The sequence below is a fragment of the Petaurus breviceps genome, unplaced genomic scaffold, assembly GCF_028583685.1.
Source record: "Petaurus breviceps papuanus isolate PSGF00001 unplaced genomic scaffold, PetGlider_PUasm1.0 118, whole genome shotgun sequence".
In the NCBI taxonomy this organism is placed as follows: Eukaryota; Metazoa; Chordata; class Mammalia; order Diprotodontia; family Petauridae; genus Petaurus; species Petaurus breviceps.
Genome location: NW_027185616.1, coordinates 13,734,823 through 13,761,282, shown reverse-complemented (window position 1 = coordinate 13,761,282; position 26,460 = coordinate 13,734,823). Strand labels below are relative to the sequence as shown.

The 26,460-nt window shown below is 43.0% G+C and overlaps 1 protein-coding gene across 1 annotated transcript in view; it reads right to left on the bottom strand.

The window, feature by feature from the left end:
* Nucleotides 1-12: 12 nt before the first annotated feature.
* The window catches only part of BMERB1 (bMERB domain containing 1), a 140,282-nt gene continuing 113,834 nt past the window's right edge, over nucleotides 13-26,460 (bottom strand). Inside the window, exons 3-6 of the mRNA XM_069086460.1 lie at nucleotides 16,426-16,499; nucleotides 6,788-6,902; nucleotides 5,250-5,332; nucleotides 13-2,290 (exon numbers count right to left, since the gene is read on the bottom strand). Of these exons, the coding sequence (XP_068942561.1) occupies nucleotides 2,178-2,290; nucleotides 5,250-5,332; nucleotides 6,788-6,902; nucleotides 16,426-16,499 (385 nt within the window). The 3' untranslated portion in view covers nucleotides 13-2,177. The remainder of the gene's footprint in view (nucleotides 2,291-5,249; nucleotides 5,333-6,787; nucleotides 6,903-16,425; nucleotides 16,500-26,460) is intronic.

Below are 26,460 nucleotides of genomic sequence, written 5' to 3'. Positions count from 1 at the left end.
TCAATGTTTCTCTTCATTTCAGCATCAATATCCCAACATGGCCCTGCTACCTATTTGACTCCCACTCAGCCAGAAATTCAGGTTTGTGGGCAGTTAAAGGCTAGGTTTGCCCCGTAGGTCTGGCTAGCTGTGACAGATGAACGAATGTACTATGTCACGCAGATCATCAACCCTTAGCCTGCTATCTGCAGAGAAGTTAAGTTCGTTGCAAACAGACCCTTAACCTTTGAAGATAATATCCCAGAGAATAATGGCCATTCTTTGTCACAGAGGGTTCCTTGGTGCCCTCTAAAAGGGAATCCTGGGCTGAAGGGACCAGAGATTTGCTCTGATTTTACAATCCTATTCGAGACCATTATTTTTTAAAGGATAACCTCTTTGCTGAAGCTGTTTTCTGTATTTGTGGGGTTGAATGTGGGTGTATGACATTCCAAGCAAGGCTTTTTAGATCTGTGCAGAATTGCCGGTGTTCCAGGACCTGCTTGGATAATTACTTTTCTCCCTCCTTTGTGTGAAATGCTAGAATAAATAAGAAAAAAAATCAATAAGTGTGGCAAGAGTATGAGTTGGGTTTAGCTCAGGGCCAGGCAGACATATGTGAGGTGGCATTTTTATGAAGACTTCAATCTACATTTGCTGGTTGGAGCAGTGAGTGATTGCTTTGTAATGGGCTTGGCATTGGGAATTTGACTCCCACATTCTCTGTGGGGAGGGAGAACAGCTAGGCCCTCTGGAGCCTGGGTGGAGGTGTGGGGAACGGCAGCCATCTGCTCTATTTTACCCAGGTTGGGTTTCCCAAACTTAGACCACCTGGACTGAAAGGCATTTTTGTTGGCCTTAGTTTACATTTATAACTAACTTGGATGAGTCCTAAAGCTTATACCATAAGTGCTGGCAGAGAAGTGAGCTTCCTGACCTCAGGCTCCTGGGTGCTGGTCACAGCAGGCAGGAGAGGCCTTTTAAAAGTGATATGTGCTCATTTGTTTGCATTTTTATTATTTTTTTTTCCAGATGGATGATTGCACATCAGCAAGTCTTGAGTCACACAACTATTTAGGCCACACACACATTGAGATGTTGCACAAACCGCGCCCTGCTGGCTACAGCAAATGTACAAAGAGATTTACATGGGTTGAATTGGCAGACTGATTAAAATAAGCCACTGCACAGTGGAACACAGACGTTGGGTCACGCTGACTCTCCCATCCATTGGCGCTCTCGTGTTCCTCAAGAAGTCACATCTGGCTGTTGAGGCAGTCACACTCATGGCATCTTCTCTGGTGACCCACTGACAAGTGTAGAGGGCCCCTCTCAGTCCTTTATTCTGTGTCCTTATCACTTCTGAACACAAGCTGTTCCCCTTGGCTTGACTTTTTTGACCGAGGCCAAACACAGATAGATGGTACCCAAAAAGAATGGCCTTCATGGAGAATGTAAGAAGGGGGGACCTGAGCTCTAGTGAGAGACAAAGGCTGACCCAGGCTCATACACATAATATGAGAGCAGGGATTGGCCACAACAGCACTCAATCAACACCCGGGGAAGATGCCAAATGGCCAGCAATGGCAGGGGCTGTGCCCTCTTGTTCCTTTCTTTACTGACCCAAGAAGCCTGACTTTGGGGTTCCCATTACTACAGGACTGGAGAAACGGTGCTGGCTTCTTGTAACCCCTATCATCTGGTGCACTGGCAGAACCCCTCAAGTAAGGGCAAAGTGGGAAACAGGAGGAGGGGCAGTTTCAATGAGATAAGGGGCATGGGACTAGTCCTATAAAGTGCTAAATTGTTAAAAATCACAATTGTACACACTTGGGGAACATGCCCCTCTCCCAGCTTGTTTGCACAATGGGATTATATATATATGTATATATGTATATATACTTTTCTTTTTAAAAAGACAGCTTTTTCCCAAAGGTTGGATAAACTGCTATACGTAACTCCTGTATTCAGCATGCGCGTGGGGAGGGCCATGCAACAGTGAGGGACTCCCTATTGCTACACTCTGTACATGACGGCTGGGCCCCACCACGCCCATGGCCCTAGTGGCAGAATTGGGGTTGCCTTTGATCCCTTCTGCCTTGTAAAGTTTTTTTGTTTTGTTTTAGCCCCAGTGAAATGGGGGCTGTGAAGATAAGAGGGTGGGGTGGCCCCAAGGCGGAAGGAGGGCCCTTCAGGGGCTACATGACGTTGCATTGGGTGGCCCCACAACAATCCTTAATGAGTGCGATCCCGGTCTTGGCCACTGTTGGCTTAGTAGGTGGGGGTTCTGCCTTCTTCTCTGCCGGAGAACCTGTGGTGGGACATGAATGAACACAGGATGTGGTGGCAGAGTATACTAACCATCCCCTTTGTCTTCTGTCCCCATCTCCCACCTGCCCAGCTCCCTGCTGAAGCAGCAAGAATTTAATCAGTTTCACTTTTTTTTTCTTTTTGGAGGGCAATTGGGGCTAAGTGAATTGCCCAAGGTCACACAGTAAGTGTTAAGTGTCTGAGGTCAGATTTGAACTCAGGTCCTCCTGACTCCAGGGCCAGTGCTCTATTCGCTGCACCACCTAGCCACCCCTCAATTTCACTTTTTAAAAAAGCTCCATTTTATCTATCCAGCGCACTTAGTGACTTGGACTGTATCGAGAGGGTAGAGTATGGAGGAAATTCTGCAGCAAGAACTATATGTCAGTAAAGAAAAAAAAAATCCCCGTCATACCTGGTTGTATGCATGTTTGTCTCCATTAGACTGTGAGCTCCTTGAGGGCAGGCACCGCTTTTGCCTTTCTTTGCATACCTGTCTCTTAGCACTGTGCATGGTACGCAGCAGGTGCTTTGACTGACTGGTGTACACTTCATTTTAAATGCAATTTACATTTCTGACTTTTAAAGTTTGCTGAGGGCACACATGATCTCCACTCTTCTGAGGTAAGTACTATTGCTATGATTTTACAGATGAAGAAACTGATGGTCAGAGAGGTTAACAAAAGACTTTGCTCATGGACATCCAGCTAGCAAGTGTCCCAGGAGCTACACTCAGGTCTTCCCAACTGTGGGTCCAACACCTTGTGTCACACCTAGCTCTGGGGACAGAGGAGAGAGTCCACTGGGCTTATAAGTAGGGAGAACAGGGATCTTCCTATGTGATGTGGGCTTTAATTAACTAACTTTACTCAGTGTCTTAGAGATTCAAGTTTCTTCCTATGTAAAAAATGGGGATCGTAATACATATTTATTCTACCTACCACATAGAGCTATGGTGAGGAAAAAACTTTATAAATTTGGGAAGTGCTATAGAAATGTGAGCTGTTACCATCATTAATGACATCTCTCTCTCTTTCTACCCCCTCCCTCCCCTTCACACACACACACACACACACACACACACACACACACACTCTCACCTGCACGAGGTTGTACAGATCAGGCTAACACAGCAGCATTTTCTTTGGCAATTCAGTTATTTCTTTGCCTTTCCTATCACTTTCAAACAGCATCATCAAGAATGTTTAAGAGTTCCCAGAGGAGGAAGCTACCTTCTCCAAGGATCCAAGGGTCTTTCCTGGCTTCAGGTTTCAGTCATGAGACAGACATCAGGGTCTCTCCCCTCCTCTTTCTCCTTTTGATCTGACAGAAATAAGCCTCTCCCTTTTATTTGGAGATGGTATAGTCTTGTGGGCACTATAGGGGATACAGTGTATCTCTAGGTGATGCAATGGCTAGAGAGCTGGACCTAGGGGCAGAAGACTTGAGTTCAAATCCTGCCTCAGAAACTAGCTAGAATCAGCCTCTGCTTGCTTCAGTCTCGTCAACTGTAAAATGGGAATGCTTAGTACTTCCTAACTCTGAGTGGTGTTATGAGGCTCAGATGAGATACTTGTTAAGCACATTGCCAGACACATAGTACGTGTTCGGTGTTATGTAAATGCCGTGTCTCCAGGATGATCTGAGTTTGAATCCTCCCTAGGATACTTACTATACCTGTATGACCCTGGGTAAAGCATGTAGCCTTTCCAAACATCATGATAATGACAGCATCTGCCTCAGAGGACTCTTTGGGGCTAAGTGTATGTAGAATATTTTACAAATCCTAAGGCTCTCTGTAAATGCGAGCTATTATTACGATTCTGCTGATCCTTGCTTAGTGCCAAATTGTTCAGGCCAAAACTAGTTCTGCCAAGGATACTGGGCGATGGTGAAATTTGTGCTGTGTATTCCCAGGGTCTGCTTAGGGAGAAGGGACCAGGGTCTTTGTTGTATTCACCCTACTCCAGCATGGGAGACTCGCTCCTGCAGCCCCCAGCCTCAAACCCCACATCTCCATGTATGAGAACCATTGGGTCATAGATCTGAATCTGGAAAGGACCTTGAAGGTCCACTGGTCCTATCCCAGGGGAGGAAACAGACCCAGGGAAATAAAAAGACTTTCCTGCCCGCTGGTCTCACTGCTACAAGCCTTTCCCCACTCTAGTCCCTCCTTTGTCAACGTGATCCTAAATTGCAGGGGTGACCACGTCACTACCCTTACTTAATAAACTCCAGTGGCTCCCTATCACCTCCAGGGTTAAGTACACAATCCTCTGATGTGCAAAACCCTTCATAATCTCCCGAGACCCCTAAAACCACCTTTCTAGTCTTCTTCTACATGATACCTCCTCTCCCACATACTCTGTAATCTCGTGGAAATGGCGATAGTCCATCTCCCAACTCCAGGGATCTCACTGGCTGCCTTCCATGCCTGGAATGCTCCCCTTCCTCAATTCTGCCTCCTGGCTTCCCTGGCTTACTTCAGGTCCTGGCTAACATGCCATCTTCTACAGGAAGTTTGTCCCAATCGCCCTTAATTCTAGTGCCTTCCCTCTGTTGGTCATCTCTTGGATATATCTCGTTTTTACAGAGTTGTTTCAAGCTGTCTCTTCTCACTAGATTGAGTTCCTCAAGAAGGTGGGGAACTGTCTTTTATCTTTATATCACCAGTGGTTAGCCCAGTGCCACTGACCTAGTAGGTGCTTAATTAATGTTTATTGCCTGACTAATTGCCCAAGGTGATAGGTCTGGGATTCAAATTCAGATCCTGTGACTCCAGGTCCAAGGTTCTTTCCCCTAAACAATGAGTAGACAAGGATAAATGTTGCCATGTCATGGATTTCCTGGAATGTATTTCACTTTTTTCACTGGATATACTCTGACCTAAATTCTGAGCATCTAATTCATTCCCAGTCCCCCTCTTCTTGTGGGAAAAAAATAGAGACCAAGACACTCACTGGCTGGAGATTTGGTTACTTTGTCTAGAGGTTTTAACTTGATTCTCAGAAATTCTGCCATTTCCTTGTCTTCTTCTTGTTCCCTGTTAGGTCAGATGTGAAGAAAGGAGAAAAAAGGCCTATGAACCACTAAAGAGACATAAAATCTGTAATAAAAAAAGGAAGAGTATAAAGTGGGGAAGGGATGTTTAAGGTGTGACCCAAGGAATGTCAAGTTTTATGAGCCATATTTAGAGCTGTAGCTCTTCCTGTGTCTGGGTAGAAATCTGACTAGAGCTCAGGGCATCACACCTCGGTCTTTGGGACCCTCTCTCCTCAGACCTTGATGAAATGGGCCAAACTCAACTGCAATCAGAGTTGGGGTGATGGTGGTTTCCTGGTCTCTAACTTCTGACCTCTGAAGGCAGCCATCCTTTTTTGATGAAGTCCTTACTGCTACACCCACTGGCATATCAGATAAGAACTGGGTACACCTGACCATCCAACTGCCTAAAGTACCCCTGTTCTTCCAGTCTGTCTGAGCTTAAGGAAATCCTCTGCCCCATTTATTTCATCATCTCCTCTATTCATCCCAGACATATATCCATCAGTCCAACCATCTGTTCCATTCTCCCCATCTAGGAAAGAACCCTCTGCTTGAGTCTTCAAAAGATCATGCTGCTCCTCAAACGGAGAGTTAACCTACTCAGTTTGGAACTTTACCTTGGGACCAAGATGTCTTGATGGTGAATGAGAACAAATTCACCTAACCTCACAATATCTAGCCTGCCCAAGACTGGGCTGCATGCTTCTACCCAGCGTAGACATTCTGCCATCTCTTCTGCCACCATGGATGTATTTTCCTCCTGCCTCTACTTTCCACCTTTTTCCTCGAATACTAATGAAATTAAAATTGCTGTTATTTCTGTAACAGGCATGATAATGGATTTCCTCGGGCTCCACTCATCATTCCTAGGACTGAAGAACCAAGCCCTCTTCCCTGACCACCACTCCCTTGGACGTGCTGCCTCCCATGAATAGAATGTCTCACTTCTGCATTTGTATCTGCAGCATCTAGCACAGTGCTCAGTACATAGTGACTGCACAACAAATGCTTTTCCATTCCTTAGTCATGTTCCTTTTTCCCCAAAGTGCTCTCAGGACCAAGTCTCACCGGAAATGTACTAAGCACCAGATGACCTAGGGAAGGTCAGACTCTCTGAGGGCTGTTTCCACTCCAGCCATTAACTGGTAGATCTGGGGAGAGATACCTGTTCTGTGCCTCAAACTCACCTACGTGATACTAAAAGGGAATGACCAATGCAGGTTGGCTCCAGCATGTTGATTTTGAAAGGATGACTCTTTGGAGGCTCCTTTAATGATTTTTAGCAAGGGTTCCAATATTGGGTGGGCAGGTTACATGATGCCCCTGAAGATCCTGAGGATGGGAATGATCAGGACAGCAGTATCAACAGTGTTCCTAGATCCAAGGATGTCTCAAATTGCCCCAAGTTTTGTCTCCTCTAGAGACCTGACATGGGGCTATTTGTCACTCTCACCGTAATCTCTCCACTTCAGCATCGTCTACCAGGAAGTCTCTCTTTTGCACCAATTTATGGATCTTCTGGATCAATTCATCCTCTCTCTGCTTTTGCAGTTTAGTTTTTTCTTTTTCTGAAAATAAAGAAAAAGATTCAGAAAATGAACTAAAGGGTCACTTTGTTTTTTCAGAGGGAACTGACCACTGAACACTATAATTGTAATGGTCATACTGGGCCTTCCTTCATTATAGACGTGGGAGTTTAGGGGGGCAGAATACTGCATATGCTGTCATACGGTAAATGTGGCAAATGGTTTTTTCTGAACTTCTTTTCTTTTGGTGAAGGAGATACAGCTGAAACATGAATTGGTTGTCAAAACAAAAAGCAATGTTGATTAAAGGAGAGTCTCAGGCAGCACACTTCATCTCCAGACTTAACTTAGGACGGAAGAAGCTGCATTGCCCGACCAGAATTGGCCAGTTGGATCCCAAGTGGGGCAGCTACTACTACTGACAGATTGTTGACTGTTGTTTGTCCTTCATTCTCAAAGAGGACCATGACGTTGGGAGGTGATGTCATGACCTACAAGTGAATTGGATTTGTGAGGCAGGTCTGTGCAAAGTCACCAGCCTCACTCTCTCCTCCAGAGCCATCTTCTTCCAGTGGCAAGAGTCAAGATATTAGGAGACATCCTGTCTTCCAGAGCTAAAGCCCAGCAAGCAAGCCATGCCAGAGTGATTTGGGTTTAAGGCATGGTCCTTAAAAAAGAAATCTAGCCCCCAAACCCCAAGATATCTTGCCAGGTTTCAGCAATCCAAATTTATATTCCTTTTGGCAGAGCACTCATAGGTAAGGTATGATTCCCTATGTGGACAGAGAGAGGAGGGAGGGATAGAGGGGATGGAGGGAGAAAGGAAGGAAGGAAGGAAGGAAGGAACGAACGAACGAACTGCATTGCCCAACCAAATCACTCTGGCTCTCCTAGACTGGCCAACAATAGGTCCCAGCCCACACCTCATTTGGTCATTGTTTGGCCTCTGATAATTCAGAGTGAGTGTAAATAGCAGTTGTTTCTGTTTTGGCCAGAAATCCTGAGGGTCTTCCCTTCCCAGATTGATTTTTTAATAGGTAAAAGAGGCCATTCTTTGCCTTATTTCTTACCTAGCCTTAATCACTGAATGGGCATTGCCTCAGACAAACTGAGACCTGGGAAAGACCTTAGCTTAAAAAGACAAAGGTCTCCCACTGTATCCAGGGTCATCTCCAGTCATTCTGATCTGTATCTTGCCACTGGACCCAGATAACTCTGAAGAAGAGAGTGAGGCTGGTGACTGCACAGTCCTGCCTCACTTAAATCCAATTCACTTGCAAGTCATGACATCACTTTCCTGATGTCATGGTCCTCTGGGAAGAAGGATGAAACAGCAGATGAAAACAGATACTATTGTCAATGTTCAAATCGAGATGCAGTTTAGCTGAATTTCTTGAATTCCTCCAGCTATCAGATAAAGTGATGTCAGTATTTGTAGGATGATAAATGTATTTTATTTAGAAACCCACAAAACTACTAAGAAATCATGTTTCTAAAGGCAGGGACAGAAAATTGCATACTTGTCTCTAGCTCTATCAAAGGTCACAGTCCCTGGTACATGGTAGGTGCTTAATAAATATTTATTGAGTGAATGAATGAAAGAATGAAGAGCTGAACCTTTGCATTGTGGGTCTGACACTTTTCTTACACATTCCTAGTTGCTTAAGGTTGATGATACTCTCCTGTCTTCCTTTTCTCAGCGTTTTACTTAAGGATTCAGGTATTGATGGTGTCTTATCTTCTATACTGAACCTAGGAATTTTGTCTGGTGCTTAAAATAATAATAATATCAACAACTGGTATTTATATAGTACTTTCAGTAGATCAAGATGAATTTATTCATTCTCACTATGCTAATCATTCTGGAAACAAGCTTGGAAATATACTTACTATATGGATACACTTTGACTCAGGGACAACACTATTAGGTGTATGCCCCAAAGAGGCCAAAGACAGAAGAAAAGGACCCCCACATATACAAAAAATATTGATGGTAAACTTTTCGTTGTAGCAAAGAACTGAGAACAAAATAGGTGCACGTGAGTTGAAAAATAGCTAGATGAGTTATGGCATATAAACATATTGGAATATTACTGTACCATAAAAAAATGACAAAAGGGAGGATTCAAAGAAACTTGAAAGATTTGTATCAACTGAAGAATGAAGAGAGCACAACTAGAACAATTTATGCAATGACTACAAAAATGAAAAGAAAAACAACTTTGAGAGATGACAGAATTCTGATCGCCCATTGACCAGTCATGACTGATGCTGACTCACAGAAGAGATGAATCAGAGGTGCAGGATGAGACCTGCATTTTTAGATGCAGCCGATATGTGGACTTGTTTTGCTCGATTGTCGGAAGGGAGAGGGTCTACTGGTTAGAGAAGGGAATGTTGGTAGGCAGCAAAGGTTAAGGGAGGGGGTAAGAAAAGAGTGCCAGTGAAATTTTAAAGAAACGCAGAGAAGAGAGCAGAGGGAAGGTCACAAGGGGACACAGATGAAAGGTTAAATGAAAAAAATTTAACATGTATGCAGTACTTACTGTCAATAATTCTGCTAAGTGCTATACAATCATTATCTCATTTGATCCTCACAACAACACTGGAAAGCAGGTGCTATTACTGTGTTTCCCTGATAATAAGACCTATCCCGAAAATAAGCCCTCCCCTTACTTTGTAAGATTCCTCTAAAATAAGCCCTCCCCCGAAAATAAGCCCTATTGAGATTGCTACTGTAGTGAAGGTGATCCCCTGCGCTACACGCAACATTATGGCCCCCCCCCCGGGTGAAACGCACGCCGCGCTCCGAGCTGCATCCAATCAGAGCTGCAGCAGTGAGTGCGTCATCCTGTTCTTCCCCAGTGATTTGCTTATTGAATAAAGGTACATTTTTTTGTTAACATTTACCTGTTTATTAAAATTGCTGTCAATGTTCATTAAAATAAGCCCTCCCCTGAAAATAAGCCCTCTGGTGTTTTTCTGTCCAAAAAAAATAATAAGACAGTGTCTTATTATCGGGGAAACACGGTATGATGCCCACTTTACAGATGAGGAAACTGAGGGATTAAGTGACTTACCCAGGATCATGAAAATAGTGACTGAGGTCAGATATGACCTAGGTTTTCCTAATCCCACCCAGGGGCAGCTAAGTGGTGCAGGGCTGAAGTCAAGAAGGGCTAGGTTCAAATGTGGCCTTAGACACTTACTAGCTGTGTAACTCTCTGGGCAAGTCACTTAACCTTGTTTGCCTCAGTTCCCTCATCTGTAAAATGAGCTGGAGAAGGAAATGGCAAATCAATCCAGCATGTTTGCCAAGAAAACCCCAAATGGGGTCACCAAGAGTTGGACATTACTGAACAACAATTTCCTAGCTCAAGGCCTAGTACCTTATTCAATGCCCAGGATGAACAAAGCTGTTTTGTTTCTATTGTGTTAGATTTAATACACACTTTAAAATGCTGAGGAGGGAAGTCATTCCGAGCATGAGGAGCATCATGTGAACAGGGATAGGAGATGAGACATCTTTCCTGGGGAACAGTGAGCAGACTAGTTTGGCCAGCCAGTACAGCGTAGGAAAGAGAACGATATATAATAATCATGGGAAGCGAGCTGGAGCTAGCCAGGTTGTAAAGGGATCTGAGTGCCAAATGGAGGAGTCCATACTTCATCCCAGAGGCAAAAGGGAGCTATGGCAGCATGTGAGGAACACGGTCAGTCCTGTACTGTAGGAAATTCACTTTGGCAGCTGTGTAGATCATGGATTGGAGAGGGGGCAGCCATGAAGCAGGGAGATCATAGAAGGTAATCCCAGTCATTCAGGTGAGAGGTGATGATGGCCTCAACTAGGGGAATGTGAATGGAGAAGAGAGGGCAGAGATTTCATGAAGGGAGAATCAATGGGACTTGGAAACTGTTTGGACATAGGGGAGAGGGGGGAAAAGTCGAAAGTGATAATGGTGACTTCAAGATTGAGAAACTGGGTGACTGGAAGAATGGTGTGACCTGGACAGAAATGAGAAAATCAGGAAAAGGGTTGGTTTGGGGGAAGAGATAATGAATTTCCTTTTTGGGCATGCTGGATATGCGATGTGTATCTAGTTGGAGATGCCCCATAGGGATGCTGGAGTAGATCCCAGGAGAGAGAGACAGAGATGGAGACAGAGAGAGAGAGAGAGAGACAGAGACAGAGAGACAGAGGGAGACAGAGAGAGAGAGAGACAGAGAGAGAGAGAGAGCTTTATAGTTGACAAAGCTCTTTATAAATATAAATATAATTTCATCAGAGTATCACAGCAACCTGGTGAGTCAGGTCCTACATTATTATTTCTATTTTACAGATGAAGGAACTAAGCCTCAATGAGGCTATATGACTCACCCATGGCCACATACCTAGTGAATGTCAGAATTCTTCCAGAATCCAAACCCAGCACAGTATTCACTATGCCTAGCCGTCCGCCTGTCAGTTAATCAGCATTTATTAAGCACCTACTGTGTCCCAGGCATCATGCTAAGCCCTGGGACACAAAGAGAAGCAAAAGGTAGCCCCTGCCCTCAAGGAGCTCCCGGTCTGATGAGGAAGATCACACATGAGCAGCTATGCGCGGACAGACCCCCTGGGAAGCGGGCGACACAGAGAAGGCTTCCTGTAGGGGGCGGGCTTGTAGCTGGCGCCTGAGGGAATCCAGGGAAGGACAGAGGCAGGAGAGAGTCCGAGTACCGTTTAGCAAGTCTCTTCTTCTCCCTGTGCAGTGTCATGGGTGGAGCGATGTGTGAATATGCTTTGTTATTTGTGAAATCCTGTGTGAGTCTTAGAATAAACTGAACAAAGTTGATAGCTCTCATCGCCTCCATTTTTCTCAGTTCTTCCCCTTTGTGGTTGTATTTTGTGTCTTTCACCATTCCTAATGTCCCTTTCCTTCCTGTGCTTCTGGAGACAAATTGGCCCTCTCCCTCCCTCCCTCCCTCTGTCTGTCTGTCTGTCTGTCTGTCTCTCCCTCCCTCCCTCTCTCTCCCTCCCTCTTTCTCTCTCTCTCTCTTTCTCTGTCTCTGTCTCTCTCTCTCTCTCTCTGTCTCTCTCTCTCTCTGTCTCTGTCTCTGTCTCTCTCTCTCTGTCTCTCTCTCTCTCTCTCTCTCTCTCTCTCTCTCTCTCTCTCTCTCTCTCTCTCTCTCTCTCTCTCTCTCTCTCTCTCTCTCTCTCTCTCTCTCTCTCTCTCTCTCTCTCTCTCTCTCTCTCTCTCTCTCTCTGTCTCTCTCGGTGTCTCTCTGTCTCTGTCTCTCTCTCCAGGGCTAATAGGGATGCAGAGCTGGCTTGTGGTTCCCTACTCTAGAAGCTAACAAGGAAGGAGTAATTGTAGAGCACATATGCGGCCGAAATGCATTTTTCAAGCATTGTTTCATCAGACGACTGGTCCTCATGGAAAGAAGAGACAGAAAATACGAGGGATGAGGATGCAAGCAAACACTTATTAATTGCCTTTCATTTGTCAGGCACAGCATTGCTGTTCAGTTATTTCGGTTGTATCTGACTCTTCGTGATCCTATTTGGGGTTTTCTTGGCAGACACAGGAGGGGTTTGCCATTTCCTCCAGCTCATTTTACACATGTGGAATTGAGGCAAACGGGGTTAAGTGACTTGACCAAGGTCACACAGCTAGTAAGTGTCTGAGGCCAGATTTTAGCTCAGGTCTTCCTGTGTCTCGATCCAGCACTCTATCCACTGTGCCAGCTAGTACTTTACAAATTTTATCTCACTTAATCCTAATAAAAACCCTGAGAGTTAAATGCTATTATTATCCCTATTTTGCCACTGAGGAAACTGAGGCTCACAGAGTTTAAGCGACACCGCAAGTAAATACACGAAGCTGGATTTGAGACTCCAGGCCCAGCACTCTATCCACCTCACCACATAGCTGCCTAAAATAGGAGAGATAATTCACTTTGGATGAAGAGGAGCAGGGTTGCTAAGTTTACATACTATGGACCTGTTTGGAATTGTAGACTTACCTAAGTCCAATACAGACAGCTGAACTAGACCCCATCCCTGTCCTGTGGGCCCCAGTGCCCAAAACAACAGGCTAAACTGGAAAAAAAGAGACCAAGAAATGGCCAAGATAATGCAAAGAGACCTAAGAAAAGATTCAGAACAGGAAGGGATGGGAACACCATGAACCTGTGGGGGGTGATGATGAGGAGAGGATGGGCAAGAAATGCCACATTTCTCAGTGAAGGGATTCAGGCATAAGCTTAGAAGAACAACTAAGCCTGGGCTTGGTTTTGATGTACCCTCCAGAGACTAACCCAGCAGGATGGTCTTAAGGAGCTCTAGTCAGCTGCATCTTCACATCAGCAGCCGAGGAGCAGGTGGGCTCTGCTTTGTCCCTGCCTTGGAAGCATAATTTTCTTGGTGGTTTGGTGTATTTTTAACCTAATACTTTTATTGACACGTTGCCAAGAGCTCTGATTTTTCTCTAACCTCAGCTAAATTCATCGAGGACCTGGTACAGCTCTGAAAATAGAAAGGGAGAACTCTTGGTGAGAAAGTGAGCAGGCGGAGTAAAGATAAGGAGGAGGGAGTCTCTCATGCCTATTTCGTGCTGCGGTTTATTCAGGGAAGACTTTGGGCTGAGAAAAAAAAACTGGCATTGACAGGTCTCTAGACCAAGGAGCCATGACTGTGGGAGTACCAGCCCTCAAACACTTCACAGTGGGATCATGGCAAATCATTTGGCTTCTCCTTCTGGTTTCTCATCTTTAATTGAGTATGCTGTTTTATAGTGGGAAGAACATTGGACTGGGAGTCAAGAGGCTTGGCATCCCCCATTACAAACCATGTAATCTTGGGAAAGGCATTTTCTTTCATTGGGGTTCAGCTTCTTCATCTGTAAATTAAAGGAAGGGTCACACAAGGATCATAGGATGAAGAGACCAAAGTAGCCTTAAAAATCAACTAACCCAGTCCCCTCATTTTATAGATGCGGAAATTGAGGTTTAAAAAGGTCAAGTGATTTGTTTAAAGGCACAGAGTAGGAGTATGTTAGCAGAGCTGAGATTTGAACCCAGGTCTTTTGACTTTAAATCCAGTGGTTTAGAGGGAGACAGGTGTAGCAGATATAGCCCTGGACTTGGAGATAGGAAGAAACCTAAGTGTAGAGGTTCAAAAACCACCCCTGACAGTATCTGTGTGACCATGGGCAAGCCACTTAACCTCAGTGAGCCTGGGTGGTTTTTTTTAATACTTTTTTCTTTTTTTAAGTTTTAAAATTTATTTTAAACTTAAATACAAAATAAGAAAAAAAAATTGCCATATACACAGCAGAACATAAGGGAATTCAATATAAAACAATAAATTTCCACTTCAAGAAAACCTATATAATGAAGACTACACTTTATTTTCAAAGCTGTCCATCTTTTCTTTGCTCCCTTGTATGTTTTCTTTTGTGCTCTGCTGTGTACTTTTTACTTTATTTTTCCCTCCCCCCCTCAGAAGACTACAATTAATATATAAATATATTTATATTTACATTTATGTGTATATGTGTACACACACACATATATATAAAGCCATCCATAAACATCATATACACTCAAAGGCATATATGTAAGACTATATTATGCTAATTTCCACTTGTTATCTGTTTCTCTGAAGCATCTTCCTTCATAATCCCAAGTCTTTCCATATTTTCCTAAATCCAGCAGCTCAACATTTCCTGCACCATAACAGTACCCAGACCCAATCATATTCTATCTGGGAGATTGTCTGAGAGTTTCCCCAATTTTCTGCATTCCTTCCATTCTTGGCTGTTGGGAGCCAAAGAGGCCTGAGCCAGGACTTCAGATAATTACCTTGGTATCAGTGGACCCAAATATCAAAGACCTCTTTGAGAAGCGACTGAGTTAACTTAGCTCCTGAGTTCTTTTGATATGGGTTACACTTATAAGGATGTTGTTTGAGTTCTGAGACCAACAGGCTATACACCAAGATTTTAGTTACTGAGAACCAAAATATCTGATTCTGCACTCGGGTATCTTTGGGTGGTCAGTTCTAAACGTGATGACTTTTGAGGATTGCAGCTTTGGCTTTGAAGTTTGCTCCCAATTGTATCTGTTTATGACTGCGGCTGCATTAGCAGGTACCTGAGGCCTAGATCAAAGATTTTATTACCCTAAGACTTTAGTCTCTTAGATAGCAAATCCTTATTAAATTATCTATTCTGTGCTATTTCCAGGATGTAACAGACTAAGATAATGATAAGAATACTTGCATCCCCTTCCTTTGTCTCTTTTGCTCTATAAAAACCTTATCCTGAGAATCAATAAATGGAGTTCATTGTTCTTCCTTGAACTACCCACATGGCCTGGTCATTTCTTATTCAAGTCTACAAATCATGCTATGTGCTGGACACTGAGCAACCGACGGCACGTGGCTTTTATGGGTTTTTTAATGGGTTTTATTTATACAAAATTTTAATTTAAAATAATCAAAATTATCCATTTTACACTTTACTGCTCTCACCTATGGTTTAAGGTCTGATAATACTGAATCTAGTTTCTTCACATCTTTTCCCCCTGGTTTCCTTGAAGTTCCTGACTCTTTGCTTTTCCAAAAGAACTCTGTTATTATTTTTTCTGACTCAGTAAGATAACCTTTTAGTAATATAATTGGGATGGCATTGCATAAATAGATTAGTGAGCCTCAGTTTTTTTATCTGTAAAATGGGGGCAAAAAATAATTAATTAATTAAAGTAAATTAATTAATTAAAAATAAAATAAAAATAAATTTTATCTGTAAAACAGGGGTAAAACAGGGCCTGTTGGCCCTCCCTCGAAGAGTTGTTGTAGACTTAAGTGGAATGATAGACACAGCGTGTTTCGCAGACCTGTTACACAAGGTGCATCATTTTCGGAACACTTCATGTCAACTCTTTCTGCTGGACCATATGATTAGATGATCTCTTCAGTTTTTTCCAGCACAATAAGTCTATAACTTCATGAGTTTACTTCCTACAGGGCAAGGGAGAGCAGCCTGAATTAGACAGAACAGAGTCGGAAGGGTTGTGTGGAAAAGTCTGCAGACAGTGCCAGTGGGAAAACATTTGTGGGCTAGTAATATATTACTGGTACATACTGCAGGGCAGCTAGGAGCCATAGTAGATAGAACACTGGGCTTAGAATCAGGAAGATTCATTTTCCTGAATTCAAATCTGGCCTCAGATATTTACTAACTGTGTGACCCTGGGCAAGGCACTTACCCCGGTTTGCCTCAGTTTCCTCATCTGTAAAATGAGCTGAAGAAGGAAATGACAAACCACTCCAGGATCTTGGTGACCCCAAATGGGGTCACCAAGAGTGAGTACAGAACAACAGCAAACTTCAGAGGTCAGTCAGTCAGCAAGTATTTACTAAGTGTACGTGCCAGACATTTTGTTAATCATTGGGGACACAAGGAAAGGTAAAGGTGTAGCTAGTAAGAAGGGGAAAATACCCAGTTTTCCAGGTATGGTGAATCTGGGAGGGAACAGGCTCTTGGCCCCCCAAGCATTTCTGAACCATCTGAACCATTACCTGGAATGGCGACTAAATTCTGCAGTTCTTGTTTAAGGTCCATGATGTCCTTGCACAGTTGGATATCATCCATCCTGCACAAACAGGAGAGAGAGAGAAAGAAAATCACACCTCAAAAGCAGAATTGGGTTACTCCCTTCTGAAGCTTTGTCAGCATCTCCCTCCATCCCCAAACCACCATGACAATGTACTCTTTGCTACTGGAGAATTTCTCCCTCCAATTCCAGGGTCCTGAGTGGATCACTTCATCCCCAACTGACAAGGTGTTTGTTGCCAAGCCACCTGAGACATAATTTTAGGAAAAGAAAGGGGTGTGTGTGTGTGTGTGTGTGTGTGTGTGTGTGTGTAGGGGAGGGGGGAGTCCTAGCAAGTTCCTGCCACCCCTCGGGCTTATTGTGCCAAGCCAGATGGATGCAAAGATTTCCCACAGATTCCTCATTAGCTGCTTTTTCATTAGTGCCTCCCTTGTGTGCTTTGAAAACAAACGCCTGCCCTTTTCTTCAGAGATAAGGGAGATCAGCCTAAAATGCTGGGATTGATTGAGAATGCTGCTTTATAATTTTTCATAGGAGAAAGAAAGTACTAGGCAGACAAGAAAAGGGAAAGGGAAGGAAATTAGGGCAGAGGGGCAAGAAGGAGAGAGACAGTGATGACAGGTGACTAATCTTTAGTTTAAACTGCTTTAAATTGCAACCCATTTTGAAAGCTTGAGGGGCAGAGTGTTGTAGAATAAAGCCAGACTTAAACTTTGGAAGAGCTGGATTCAAAACCTGTCTCTGATATATACTAGCTATGTTAGCTTGGTTAAGTCACTGGACCTCTCTCTGTGCTCTAAGAAATGCTCTAAGATTCTGAGTTAAAGAGAAGGTGCATTGGTAAAGGGAGTTCCATGGCAATGAAATCATAAGTCCAGCTCCTCTCCATTGAGAACCCCAAAATTCTATTTGTTTGTCCATCCCCAATAAAAATAAAATCCTTTCCATTTAATCATATCATTCATTCAATAAGCATTTATTAGGTGCCTGACAATATTGGGCAGCTAGGCAGCACAGTGGATTGAGTGCCTGGCCTGGAGTCAGGAAGATTCATCTTACAGAGTTCAAATCTGGCCTCAGACACTTACTAGCTGTGTGACTCTGGGCAATTCACTTAACCCTGTTTGTCTCAGTTCCCTCATCTGTAAAATGAGCTGAAAAAAGAAATGGCAAACCACTCCAGTATCTTTGTGAAGACAACCCCAAACGAGGTCACAGAGAGTTGGACACAACTGAAACAACTGAATAAGAAAAAGCCAGTATCAGGTTCTGGGGACCCAGAAGCAAAAACCTCTCAGGCTTATAGTCTCCTGGAAAGAAAATGCATAATGACATGATAACAAAGTATCTCTATACATATATAATAGATATTAAATATAATAGATATAAAGTAAGCTATGACAGAAATACGAAGTAATATCTCCAGGGAGGGCACTAGTTTTATACTTAATAGAGAACTTTTATATGATCTCATTTGGTTCTCACAGAAATCTTATAAAAGATTCCCTGCATTTTTCAGTAAAGGAAAAAGGGGCTGAAGGAAGGTCACAGTGAAATACCCAAGGTCACATTTCTATAGTAAATGTCATTTGGACTTAGTACCCAGGTTTTTTAAATGTTTCCCTCACAATAAACCTTGGGGGTAGTTGGTAAAAAACCCTCCATTTTATACACAGAGTAACAATACATGATGTCACATTCCAAAAATGCTTTGGAGAGGGTCCTCATTTATTGGGGGGATTCTCTAAATTACATTTTCTAGAAGACTGTGCATGAAGTCAGTATGCCCAGTTTATTTTTAATATAAATTTTCTTTTATATAATAAATATCAATAAACACAAACATTTCAATATACAAAGGAGAAGAGAAAAATGGGATTATAAATGAATTCATAATTTATCTAGTTTGTTTTTAAAGTGTATATTAAATCTAACATGGTAGTAACAAAACTATACTTTGCATGTATCCTTTTCCATTCTTTGGTTTATTAAAAGAAATGTTTTGTTTATGAAATGTCCATTTACTCCTCTTCCTCTTCCTCTTCCTCCTCCTCCTCCTTCTCCACCTCCTCCTCCTTCCTCTTCCATCACTAGCCACATCTAGAAGCTCTCCCTTATAACTAAGCATGCCTAATTTAGAAAGAGGATGGAAGTCTCGATGGTGTGAATGAAAAGCAGGCTTGCAACTGACAGAGGGAGAAGCAAGAATGGGGGAGTGGACATGTCCAGAGATTTGGGGAGGCAGCCATCCAAGGATGAGTGCTGGGAATGCTGAATATTCCATCTCATTCCTTGTTATTTACTTTTGCATTCTGTTTCATTAAATGTTTTCTGCTTTGAACTTGTATCTGCTGGATTGATCTCGAGAAGATTCAAAGGGAACAGGGGCTTGGAGCTATTAGTTTGAAAAGATGATAGACTCCTAAAAGAACCATGAGTGGGGATATTACATTTGTGGGGGGTGATATGGGATTCTATTTTTATTTTTTAGACTTTTTTGTTTGTTTATCAGTGAGGCTGTTTTGAGTATTGGGTCAAGCTACAGCTATGGTTCCTCCAAGAATCTTCATTTTAAGGAGGATGCCCAGGCCAACCATGTCTTCATTCCTCTCTAGACGGCATATCTGATTCTCCACAGGACTTTTTTAAAAACTATGGCACAGCGGGTAGCTAGGTGGCCCAGTGAATAGAGCAGCAGCCCTGGAATAAGGAGGACCTGAGTTCAAATTTGACCTCAGACACTTGACACTCTCACTAGTTGTGTGGCCTTGGGCAAGTCACTTAACCCCATCTGCCTTGCCTTCCCCCCCCCCCACCAAAAAAATACATAAAAACTATGCCACAGAAACCTCTTCACCCTGGAAGCTCCCTCCACCCTGGACTACTTCTCACATTGGAAATAAACCTCCACCCCTGCAGCAGTTCCATCTCATTGGATGGTTCCTCTGAGAACCACTGCTTTAAGGAAGATGCCCAGGTCAATCATGTCTTCACCCAGGCTGCATTCTTGATTCTCTAGACTTTCTCTACAATATGGCCCTGAATCAAGTACCCTGAACCATCTCCATCTTGTCCACTCAATTTTCAACTTTCTTTTATGTCTTGTCTTTCCCTACCAGAATGGTAGCCCTTAAGGGGAGGGACTGTCCTTTCTGTGTGTATTTGTATTCTCACTCTGGGCCATCTCCAAGTCGTCCTGATCTATATTCTTCCACTGGACCCAGATGGTTCTGGAAGAGAAAGTGAGGCTGGTGCCTTTGAACCACCCTCCCTCACTTAAATCCAATTCACTTGCAAGTTATGGCATCACTTTCCTGACGGCATGGTCCTCTTCCAGAACGAAAGACAAACCATAAGCAACAAGTGTTGCCAGTGTTTAGCACAATGCCTGGCACATGGTAAGTAATTAAAAAAATACTTGTTGACTATTTCAGGGACCCAGAGAAATCTGTCATTTTTCTTTTTTTTCCCCACCGAAACACTTATAAGTCAGACCAGTTAAGCAACCAGAGGACAGGAGAGCAATGATGAACTGTAGCTGACGTATGGAGACCACATGGAGAAGATTCAAGCTAACCCATTATGATTCCCAACCCAAGGCAGAATTCTGGGGAAAGACACCTTAGGAGACCTGGAATAACACTACCTCTCTCTCTTCTCCTTTCATTCAACTCAGAGTTGAGAGCTCAGTCAAATATTCCTGAGAGACAGCTGGTTAGAGAGTGCTACCTGTGCCTAGGTAGTCAGCCAATAAACGTCAAGCATCTACTATATGTCAGGCACTGTGCTAAGTTCTGGGGATACAAGGAAAGGCCAAAGACAGCCCCTGCTGCCAAGGAGTTACTAGAGACCGTCAATTCTCCTTCTTCTTTATCTACCTTGAAGGTAAGTGCCAGATGGATCAGTCAGAGGCAGATTGAATGTAAAGGGAGGCTCAAAGACACAGGTTTGAATGGGCCCTTAAAGAACAAAAGACAAAAGTGGTGCTACATTCAGGACTGGAAACCGAGGCTCAAAAAGGTTCAAATGACTTGTTCTAACTCATTAGCTAGAGTCACAGCTGGTTTCCTGACTCCAGGTGTTATACGTGCTTGCTACTATGGGCCTCCAATCAATACACTATTTTTAAGTCAGTGATTCTCCTCAGTGTGACTGACATCTGGTACTCATGTTGCAATCCTAAAGCTTACCTCTATTCTAGAGAGATTCACCATTTCTAAGACCCTGATTGATGAAGGAAGAGAAAACAAAACAAAACCAAACCCAGCTTGTGTTATTACAAGCCTTGGTCTTTCTTGCTGGGCCAGGTGGGACAAATACGTCATTTTATCTATGTTCAGTGGGGAGAGGTGAGGAGGGACTGTCAGACTAATATGTGGTTCTTTACAAAATTTTATTCAAAACAACAGTCTCTATGCACTGGGGCCTTAAGCTTACCTAATGTAAGGCCTGCAGAGACAAAAGCAGGCTTGAAGAAAAGGGCAGGTTTTCTCAAAATGTCAGGGGGAGCTGATGTTTTTTTATACTTAATGTATGCTTTAGAATTCTTAGGGGATAGGGGAATTTTTCAAAAGGAATTTTTATTTTCAGAAGAAAATAGAAAGAAATGGTATGGAGTGAGATAGCTATTCAGTGGAGCTCTCCTATGGCTGTTAGCTCAGGATTAAATAGAAAATCCTCCCTAGACAGTCTTCTGCTTTTGAATGCCAGGGATTCGGAGAAGAGAAAGGGAGTTTGCTGGCCACTGAATAGTAGAGATCGTCGATCAGGGGTTCTTAAAACTAGGGGCCACAGATCCTGGTCTATGCATAAATTTCAGGGAGTCCATGAACTTGGATGGGAAAATAATGACACCTTTATTTTCACTAACCTGTGACTAAAAATGAGTTTTATTTAAATTTATTTAAAAAAAATTATTCTGAGAAAATGTCCATAGGCTTCGTGCCAAAGGGGTGTGACCCCAAAATGGTTAAGAACTCCTAAAGAAGAATGTTACATCCTTTCTTGTAACCAGCTATAGGGTCAGGCTCTGTTGGTGATTTGATTTTCTTATCCTGGGATGGAGGGAGTGAACTAACGATCTTAGGCTCTAGCCCTGGAGTGGGTTGGGATATCCTAGGGCCAGGTAGCAACAGGCTTGGTACTGAATTTCTTTATCCTTTGCCAACTTGTTCAGTTAAATTGTTTTTAAGTTCTGCCTGACTCTTTTCAACTGTTTTCTTGGCAGCGATACCAGAGAGGTTTGCCATTTCCTTTTCCAGTTTGTTTTACAGATGAGGAAACTGAGGCAAACAGGATTAAGTGATTAATTATCCTTGCCTAGGATCACACATAGTAAGTATCTGAGACTGTATTTGAACTCAGCAAATTGAGTTCCTGACTCCAGGCCTGGTATTCTTATCTATTGAACCACCTAGCTGCCCTTTTGCCAAATTAACTAATTTTAAATGTTCCCTTTAGCAGAAATAACACTGAGGACCCATTAAGGCATGTATGGAGGGTACAAATATGTGTGCGTGATGCACGTACAATGATCTCACAGTGACATGCTTGGGACTAATGAGTCAGTGCAGTTATAACTGATAGATTTGAGTAACACATCCATGAGCAATGAAACCTTTTCTTCTAAGGAAAACCCAGGTTGTTGAAGCATCATTTATGGCCATCACGCTTCTCTTCTTCCCATTCCACAGGAGACCTGAGTCCAGGACTATTTATGCCACTACCTAACTTATTGACAGTCCCTGGCAAGTTGTTTCCTTGGTCTCCATTCCCTTGTCTGTAAAATGAGGAAGATGCTAAACTATCTGTCCCCATGGGTCAGATTTGCATCTCTTCTTCCACACCTAGGCTTGTTCTGGGATATCAGGGTTGAAAGAACTCAGAGTTCATCTAGTCCGCCCATACCTGAAGAGAAATCTCTTATATAACACTATAATACATTATAATGTTTTATAGATTATCATATTCCTATACAGCATCTATATTATTCTATAACAAGTGGTCTTCGTGCCCCCTGGGATGAGGAAGTTATCTTTCAAGATCCCCCCTTCCACTTTGGGACATTTCTAATGGTTAGAAGTTTCTCTTAAAAATTGAGCTGAAATCTGCCTCCCTATAAATTGCAGCCATTGCTTCTAATTCTGCCCTCTGGGACCAAGCAAAACAAATCTAATTCTTTTTCCCCATGAAGAAAGATGTCATTCCCTGCCTAAGGCTTTTTCCCTCCCCCAGGCTAAACAATCTTATTTCCTTGAACAGATCTTAAAACCTATTTTCAAATCCTTCTGCCAACCTGATTGTTCTCCTCCAGATTACTCCAGTCTTGTCAACATCCTCCTAAAATATCACTCCTAGAAATAAATATAATGCTTCAGAGATAGTCTGCCCATAGCAAAGCACAGAGGCACCATAAACTTCTTTCTCTTGGACCCCCAGAAAAGTGAACCCAGGTTTAAATCACCAGTGGGTTAGTAGCCACTTAAAACTATAGCTTATGAGCCCCCGTGGATGTGTTCGCTTTTACTAGTCAATCAGAACACACATTAGTTCAAAGAAAAGGTATTTAAACAAACAAAATAGCAAATAAAATTATGATAGATTCCTCATATATGCACATGATGTATTTTCTCCCACAGGTTATTACATTACCATTAAAAGAAGGCCCACATTCAGAGAACATGGAGGGAGACATGGAAGGCATACATGTAGAGGTTCATGCATACCCATGATCATGACAGGACAATTCCAGAACTGCAGGGCTGCTGATGTTCTCTGGCGAGGTGATGCTGCTTTCTCTTGGGAGGTGTATCTGTGCTTTTTGCTGATCCCATCATCTATATTGGGAGTTATGTTATCTCAACGGGTCTTTGAACTTAACTACTAGCTCTGGGGTTCATCTCTTTAGGGCCACCAGGTGGCTATGCTCCTGTCTGCTAAGGTGCAGTGACTGGAAAGTCTCTCCCTGAAAAGGGCAGGATGACTCTTTAGTTATGGCTGGGGTTATGTGGGACCACTCCCAGCTGTGGGCACCTTTTTTAAAAGCCAAGAAAAACACTGTAAGGCTAAGATTAAGTCTATTTTTAGACTGCCTTTGTTGCTAAATCAAAGTCTGTTTTCCCAAGGAGCCCTGTCAGCCCCCCATCAGTTGAAAACCTGTCTATCTGTTTCAGGACTCTGTCATCTTTCCAGGACCTTCCTAGGATGCTCTATAAGTTTGGAAGTCCTCGTCATCCTTGGATACATTTACAACCTCCCCTCTGCCAACACATAGCTTCCCTCCAGGCCCTTCACAGGAAGCCTTGCCTCAGTCCAGAGTCTGGTCTTCACCTCTAGGATTTCTTCCAGTGCTCCAGAGGCTAGACTGGACCAGACTCACCATTTCCTGACTCCTGACCAGAGGTCCCCTGGCCATACTTTCTCCTGCTCCTGTCTGCTGTGAGGAGACTCTCCTACAGGACACCATATCACCACATGTCCTGAGGCAGATTCTTAGGAAAGGAACTTTAAAGAATATGATCTCCTGCCTCCCCCAAAGGACCTCCCTCCAACCACAGATACTCTGCCTGAACTCATTCCTCAATGGTTAGCAAGCTTCCACTTCTTTATACTCTCTTTATCACAGTGCATCAGAACCCCTAGCTGCTAATGTGTAAACCTTATTCCCCATTCCCATATACCTGCTTCCTTCCTCCTGTCTCTCTCAAGTCTGTGCCCCTATGGTCTCACTCCAAATGTACCTGCTTCTTCCACTGTATTCCCTTTTCTATAATTAACAAACTTACCTTGATCTGCATTCTTTGGCAGGCTTTTATTAGATGCCTACTCTGTGCAAGGCCCTGTTTAAGGTGTCGAGTAGGATAGACTCAATTCCCTCAAGGAGTTTACAAGTCCATGGCGTGATTTCTCAAACTTTTCTTTCAGTGTCCAACCAGTGACATTAGAGATCTGAGATGATCTAGAGCAGAGGTTCTTAACCTGGTATCTACTGACTTTCCAAGGGGTCCATAGATAGATCTCAGAGGGTCCGTGAACTTGGATGGTATAAATTTAACATCTTTATTTTCACTAACCTCTAACTGAAATTTAGCATTTCCCTCAATAATTTTGAGGAGGATTCCATAGGCTTACCCAGTTTTCCAATGGGGTCCATGACACAGAATAAGGTTAAGAACTCTTGAACTGAAGGATCTTTTTGGTGTCATCTGGCTCCAAAAATTCTATTTCCTTTTGTAGATCATATGTCCCTTTACCTCAGGGATGACTTCTTTCTCCTATACTAATTAATATTTCTGTTTCAAAGCCAGCTGAGAAAGCCAGGACAGGTAGGAATAAATTGGACAAGAGGAGTCATTTGCCCAAATAACTCCCCTTAAATAATTCTATTGTTGGCTGCTATTAAAAGCTACCAGTGAACTACATGACCTCTTATGTTTTTTACCTCTTAATCTCCTTGGCTCCCAGCTAGAGTATCCTAGAAAGCCGACTGGGATAGCTAGGAGCTTAGAAAAAATTCCCTGCAGCATCCTGTGAAAATGAGCATCTTTTCAAGGATACCTAATAAATATTTATTGATTTAAATCCAGAAAGAAGCACAGCTCTCTGCTTGGAATCAATCAGCCAATGAATATTTTTTGGTCAAGTACAGCTTGATATATACCTACTATACATACAATATACCTACTATATATCCATCATTGTAGAAGACACAAAAGAATTTCCTGTCATGCAATCTAGCTGGGGAAGATCTAGTTCCTGACATAAGGAACAAAGAGAATGATTGAATGACAAGACATGTGGGCAACCTGTATGTTCAATAGAAGTTCAGAGAAGGATGACTGTCTTTTGGACTGGAATAGTTAAAGAAGGCTTTCACGGAGGAACTGAAGTTGGAAATTGTCCTAGAAAGATGAGTATACTTTGGAGTGACAGAGAGGGTGAGGAAACAGCATTCTAAATGGAGGAAAAGAGGTAGAAATGGAGTGTGAGTGGTGGGGCAAGGGAGGAGCCTGCCTGGTTTAATTGAAAGAGAGGGTGTATATTAGAGAGTAGAAGGATCTGCTTGGATAGGTAAAATAGGCCCATATTATGAAGTGATTTAGCGTGCTCAGCAATGGAAGTTTAACTTGATGCAGGAATCACTAGGGAACATTGGAAGGAGGGTTAGAGGTCATGTAGTCCAATTCCATAATTTTACGGGAAGAGAAAATTAGGACCCAGAAAAGTTTGGACTTGACTAAAATATAGCTAACTAGACAGAGAGGTAGGACTGGAACCCGTGTTTCCAGGTGCCCAACACCGTGCTCTTCCCCCCATTAGAACGTAAGGTCTTTGAGGGCAGACTGTTTTTGTTCTTTCTTTGAATCCCCAGTGTTTAGCACTGTATTTGACAAATGTTGCTGTTTAGCGATTTTTCAGTCATGTCTGACTCGTCACCCCTTTGGGGGTTTTCTTGGCAGACATACTAGAGTGGTTGGCCTTTTCCTTCTCCAGCTCATTTTACAGATGAGGAAACTGAGGCAAACAGCAATCTGCCCAGGTCACACAGCTAGGGTCTGAGGCTGGATTTGAATTTAGGTGTTGCTAACTCCAGGCCTGGCGTGCTATTCCACAGTGTCACCTAACCCACCTAAGGCAGTAAGCACATAAAAACGATTCTTGGCTGATTGATTGATTTCCTCTGAAAAACATAGTATTCCTAATTCGGAGATGGGGAAGAAGCCAAAAGATTTGTCCAAAGAGTAAGTTTAGTGTGGGAAGGGTCCTGATTCCTAGCCCACAGTCGTGTCAGTGATAAAGTTCTCTGGAAATGCAGCTGGGAATGTGGCACTGCAAGATGAAAACTGAGGCTGGCCTTCTGGAGCTCTCTAGGTGTTGGTGTAATGAGATCTGCCAGTTTCTGTAACATCTCTCTCTTCTCATTCTCTTCCCTGGGTAGGAATGTTGAGGTTTCACTTTCTTTCTTTCTTTCTTTCTTTCTTTCTTTCTTTCTTTCTTTCTT